The sequence below is a fragment of the Thalassophryne amazonica genome, chromosome 17, assembly GCF_902500255.1.
Source record: "Thalassophryne amazonica chromosome 17, fThaAma1.1, whole genome shotgun sequence".
Classification (NCBI taxonomy): domain Eukaryota; kingdom Metazoa; phylum Chordata; class Actinopteri; order Batrachoidiformes; family Batrachoididae; genus Thalassophryne; species Thalassophryne amazonica.
Window position 1 is genome coordinate 30,949,409 of NC_047119.1, and position 5,675 is coordinate 30,955,083.

At 40.0% G+C, this 5,675-nt stretch overlaps 1 protein-coding gene across 1 annotated transcript; it reads left to right on the forward strand.

Moving 5' to 3' along the window:
- On the forward strand, positions 1 to 5,675 carry car15 (carbonic anhydrase 15). Its single transcript, XM_034192089.1, has 8 exons — positions 1 to 262; positions 376 to 405; positions 2,653 to 2,829; positions 2,902 to 3,047; positions 3,149 to 3,241; positions 3,341 to 3,407; positions 5,159 to 5,319; positions 5,417 to 5,675. The coding sequence occupies exons 1-8, from the start codon at positions 211 to 213 to the stop codon at positions 5,639 to 5,641; spliced, it is 951 nt and encodes a 316-aa protein (XP_034047980.1). The 5' UTR covers positions 1 to 210; the 3' UTR covers positions 5,642 to 5,675.

Genomic DNA, 5,675 nt, shown 5'->3' on the forward strand with positions numbered 1-5,675 from the left:
GGGGAGGGGAGGTTGAAGCTGTCTTTGCATCAATGAGCCTGTTGATCAGAAAAGACCACTGGACTGGCATTGACACAGTTCACTGACCAGACCAGAAGAAAATAACACTCATCTTTCATCTCAGGTCCTATTTAAGCCAGACGTCCCTGACGTTCATGCTACCTCAGATACTGACACCTGTCCGGATTTACCAAGCTACAGGATCCTACCATGATCTTACCTGTTGCTATACTGATTATTTTCTTTTCTTATGCTGATTCAGGTGGGTGTTGGATAATTATTATTTAATTCACTTTTTTCTGAATTCACTCTAATTTATTAAGAGTAAAACTGAATTTGTCTTTTAACTTTTATTATTACTATTTTATATTTCAGTTGACTACTGTTACAATGAGCCACACTGTGGTGAGTATGAGAGCACAACATACACATTGAGATTACTATATTCCTATAGCCAATAAACGTGAGAATCGGATGTGCGGATAATGTAGTTTTTAAAGGAATTACAGGAGCTCAGACTTCAATAAAAGCAATGAAATTTTTTTTAATGTCAAACAAAAATATTTTTCTCAGTTTTTTGTTATTGTGAAATATCAAATACCTTTGCATATTTGCTAAATAATCGGATTGAATTTCTCAGTGCTTATATCTTTTTGTTTTACAGCACAGTATTACCAAACATTCTGAAGCTCTTATGTATCAAAAACATACTACGCATGTGCATTATGTGAAATTACAATAGACATGTTACCAAATTAAATTGTTGCCTGTGCTGCAGGCTGTATTTGTTTGTGTTTTCTGAGTTTGCAGGCATTTGTTAAATTCAAATTTATTTTGATGCAACTACCTGTTGTTGACTTAATGTAAGTTTTTTTCTTCGTTTACTAGTCTTGTCTTCATATAGAGGTGTTGTAGTTTCTATCAAACACTGTGTAAATCCATGACAACTCATTATAATGAATAAAAAACATTAACATTTAAATAGCTTTTTTTGTGCACTTCCATCTGTAATTTATTATTTTTATTTTTAACCATGCATGTGGTTTGGTGTTGAGGTGGAACATGACTTAAAATATTTAAACATTGATGTAGACTTTTATAGATCTCAGGTGCAGTTATTATTCATCTGAAGAAAAAAAAACAACAACAACAGTAAACCATTGTTTGACTTACTGTGCATCCCGAAAGTATTCACAGCGCTTCACTTTTTTCAACATTTTGTTATGTTACAGTCTTATTCCAAAATGGAGTAAATTTATTTTTTCCCCTCAACATTTTACTCACAAAACCCCATAATGACAACATGAAAAAAGTTTTTTTTTTTTTTTGTAAAATTGTATTAAAATAAAAAATTATGAAATCACATAAGTACATATTCACCGCCTTTGCTCAATATTTTGTTGATGCACTTTTGGCAGCAATTACAGCCTCAAGTCTTCTTGAATATGATGCCACAAGCTTGCTGCACCTATCTTTGGGCAGTTTTGCTCATTCCTCTTTGCAGCACCTCTCAAGCTCCATCAGGTTGGATGGGGAGCGTTGGTGCACAGCCATTTTCAGATTTCTCCAGAAATATTCAATCGGATTCAGGTCTGGGCTCTGGCTGGGTCACTCTAGGACATTCACAGAGTTGTTGTGAAGCCACTCCTTTGATATCTTGGCTGTGTGCTTAGGGTCATTGTCCTGCTGAAAGATGAACCATCACCCCAGCCTGAGGTCAAGAGCGCTCTGGAGCAGGTTTTTATCCAGGATGTCTCTGTACATTGCTGCATTCATCTTTCCCTCAATCCTGACTAGTCTCCCAGTTCCTGCCACTGAAAAACATCCCCACAGCATAAAGCTGCCACCACCATGCTTCACTGTAGGGATGGTGCCTGGTTTCCTCCAAACATGACAGCCTGGAATTCACACACAAGAGTTCAACCTTTGCCTCATCAGACCAGAGAATTTTGTTTCTCATGGTCTGACAATCCTTCAGGTGCCTTTTGGCAAACTCCAGGTGGGCTGCCATGTGCCTTTTATTAAGGAGTGGCTTCCATCTGGCCACTCTACCATACAGGCCTGATTGGTGGATTGCTGCAGAGATGGTTGTCCTTCTGGAGGTTCTCCTCTCTCTACAGAGGAATGCTGGAACTATGACAGAGTGACCATTGGGTTCTTGATCACCTCCTTGACTAAGGCCCTTCCTCCTCCAATCGCTCAGTTTAGATGGGTGGCCAGCTCTAGGAAGAGTCCTGGTGGAGCTGAACGTCTTCCATTACGGATAATGGAGGCCACTGTGCTCACTGGGACCTTCAAAACAGCAGAACTATTTCTGTGTCCTTCCCCAGATTTGTGCCTCCAGACAATCCTGTCTTGGAGGTCTACATACAATTTCTTTGATTTCATGTTTGGTTTGTACTTACTTTTTTATAAATTTGCAAGAATAAAAAATAAAAAATCTTTTTTCATGTTGTCATTATGGGGTGTTTGTGAGTAGAATTTTGAGGAAAAAATTAATTTACTCCATTGTGGAATAAGGCTGTAACATAACAAAATGTGAAAAAAGTGAAACGCTGTGGATACTTTCTGGATGCACCGTAATTACTTCCTGTTACAGCCACTGTGCTTTGCTGCCATGACATCAGTTTTGCCATTCCCTGGTGCCCTCAGATCCTTATTCTTGGGGAGACGCATTCCCATCGTGCCATCCTTTGCTTGAAGAACATCACTCTCCAGTCAACCTGGACCACCACATGACCCGGAATGACTCGCTGGGGTCTTTGCACCTGGAGGGGTTTGACACGATCCAGTCGGGGCACTGGATGCTTGAGAATGATGGACATTCAGGTGAATATACTGCAGCTCTTCAGCAGATGGTACTATGTATGTGTTTGTGTAACTTTATATTTGTACTTGCAGTTGTACTCCGGGTTGGCAGTGGCATGTCAGTCAGCGGTGGTGGTCTTCCAGGTGTCTACCACACCATCCAGCTCCACTTCCACTGGGGAGGCCCATCCTCGAATGGATCTGAGCACACAGTGGACAGAAGAAGATACCCAATGGAGGTATAGTTTGGTCAGTAGGCAGCCAAAAAAAGTCTCAGCATACCTTTGTGGTGCAGCCTTCCCTCAATGTTACAGTAGCTTCTTTGTGTTTAAATTTCCAGATGCACATCGTTAATATGAAGTCCATCCATCCAAATTTGTCAGCTGCACTGGACGACCCAACAGGCCTCACTGTTCTTGGATTCTTGATTGATGTCAGTTGAAATCCATCAGTGTAAATCCTTTGTATTTTTGAGCGTTTTAAATATTTTTCACGCAAACATTTGATTTCATCCTTTTCATCCTTCCTGCAGGTTGTTTATGCAGATAATTTACACTTTGGGCACATATCACAAAAACTTTCCTCTGTTGCTTACAAAGGTAGGAAGAAATGATGAAACATGACCACTGCTTCCTCCTGCTGTTCAATGTTAGCAATTACATCTCGCATTTAACTTGTATGCAAAATGACATCCAGTTGAGCAAAGTACTGTCAAGGGTTAGGAGTGGAAACATTGTTTTTACGCCCCGTGCGACAAAATACTGAATAAGACAAAAAATAGAAAGTGCAGTACATTTAGGTTTCACTGGTGGCACAAGTCAAGGGTGCAAGGGTTCAAGTGGCAGGTTGTAGGTTTGTAAGGCAGTAATTTGGCTGTAATGGCTGCTGCCATTTTTGGGTGTTTAAGACTGCAGAATTCTGGAATTTCTGAGGAGTCTTGAAGTATAATTATAATAAACCTATTAATTGAGGCTTCAGGTATCATTTGCAGGTGATTCTTAGACTACAGGCACTTATTATGTCCTTTGATCATATTGTATGAAAAACAGAAAAAAGGGGAAATTTCACACTTTTATAGTTATCTTTACAATGAAAGTGTGTTAATAAATTTGTTCTAGTAGTCTATGATGACTTTTTCACCTTTTTTCAGCATCATTATATGCAAATATTGCCGTTTTGTGCTTGTCCCACACCCAGACTTTTGATCTTCAATGATAAAAATGAATGGTAAAGAAACGTTTTTTCTAATGTTTTAAAATATCTCTGAATAAAATATCAGTAAAATAATCAAAACATAATTGGGGTATTCAATGTCATACAACTGTTGTGATTTTTTTAAACAAAATGTAGTTGTCCCACACTATTGCCGTAATTTCCACCACAACACTGTAATGTCCCTTTAAACAGTTTGTATGAAAGATTGTTTGGGTAGTTTCTATGGAGATAAACAGTGACATCAGAGCACATGTATATAGTGCCAAATCACAACAAACAGTTGCCCCAAGGCACTTTATATTGTAAGGCAATGGTGTGGTGGAAATTACATTTACAAGGCCAATAGTGCCCGTAGTTAAAGAATCACCCTTGCATGTACTCGTAGTTGTGTCACATATTTGGACTAGCACAGTCGGATATTCCCGACATTGCCCAGAGTAAACTGACATGATCTGAAGGATCAGTGGAAATGGTTGACATGGGGTTTCCACGAATATGGTTGGAGGAACCAGTGAGGGGTCAATATGGGTACAGATTGTATTGCCAGAATGACAAGAAGCTGTGACATGGTAAGGATGAACTGAAAGTTTTGTCATCCTTTTTTGCTGAAGTTCTACACCAAGACTGCATGGACATGGATAGCCCCATAGCAATAGCATAAAAAAGCACACAAGTGGATGAGTGCAACAAGTGTGGTGATGTAATAAAGGAAAGGAAGAGGAAGGGACAGAGTAAAGAGCCTTCTGGTACGCCAGTAATCATACAACCAGAGTTGTCAAATCCATCTTCAGAAAGTACAAGTCCAGCCATATATTTGTTCCATCTTCCCAATGAACCAGCTGATTGTAATTAGTTCAGCTCTTCAGGCAGGTGGATGAGTTAATTATTGAGATCACCTGTTTTAGGTGCACAGGTAGAAGCAACACATGGGAGGGTTTTTACTTTCTGAAGCTGGATTTGACACCTCTGCATACAACCCACCTTGGATGCCTCCATCCCTTCCAGACCACTGAGGTATAACTCAAACCAGCAGAGGCTGATTCCTCAATGGATGATGGAGAGTTCAGCTCCCTCTTGTTACATTTACTAATTAGCTTTTGTCATTGCTCTCTGCATGGCTTTCTTCTTTCCTAAGGCCAGACAACTAAAGTTGAACCATTTCCACTGCTCAACCTTCTCCCGAAGCACAATATGAGCCAGTATTACCGATATTACGGCAGTCTGACGACTCCGCCGTGTTCTCAGGTGGTTGTGTGGACTGTGTATGAAGTCCCAATCTACATCTCGTGGTCCCAAGTAGGTTCATAGCAATAATCTTGTCTTAAAGTATGAATCATTGTGGCTTATTATTTGGTGAGTGTTGTTCATTAACATTTTTAAACTTCCTACACAGCTAGCACAGTTTACCTCACAGATATTCTCAACGGAGGAGGATGCAGAGCAGGTGACACCTTTGCAGAACAACTCCCGACACATCCACGCCACCTTCAGTCGCATCGTTTCTGCATCCAAAGATGCCAAACTACTCACAATGGCAGTTAATCATTGCATCAGGTCAACTTTGTCACTGTATCTGCTTCAAATAATTTTACTGGGAAGCCTCATCTCGGAACTTTAGCACTGCATTAACAAACTCTGCAGTCTTGGAACGA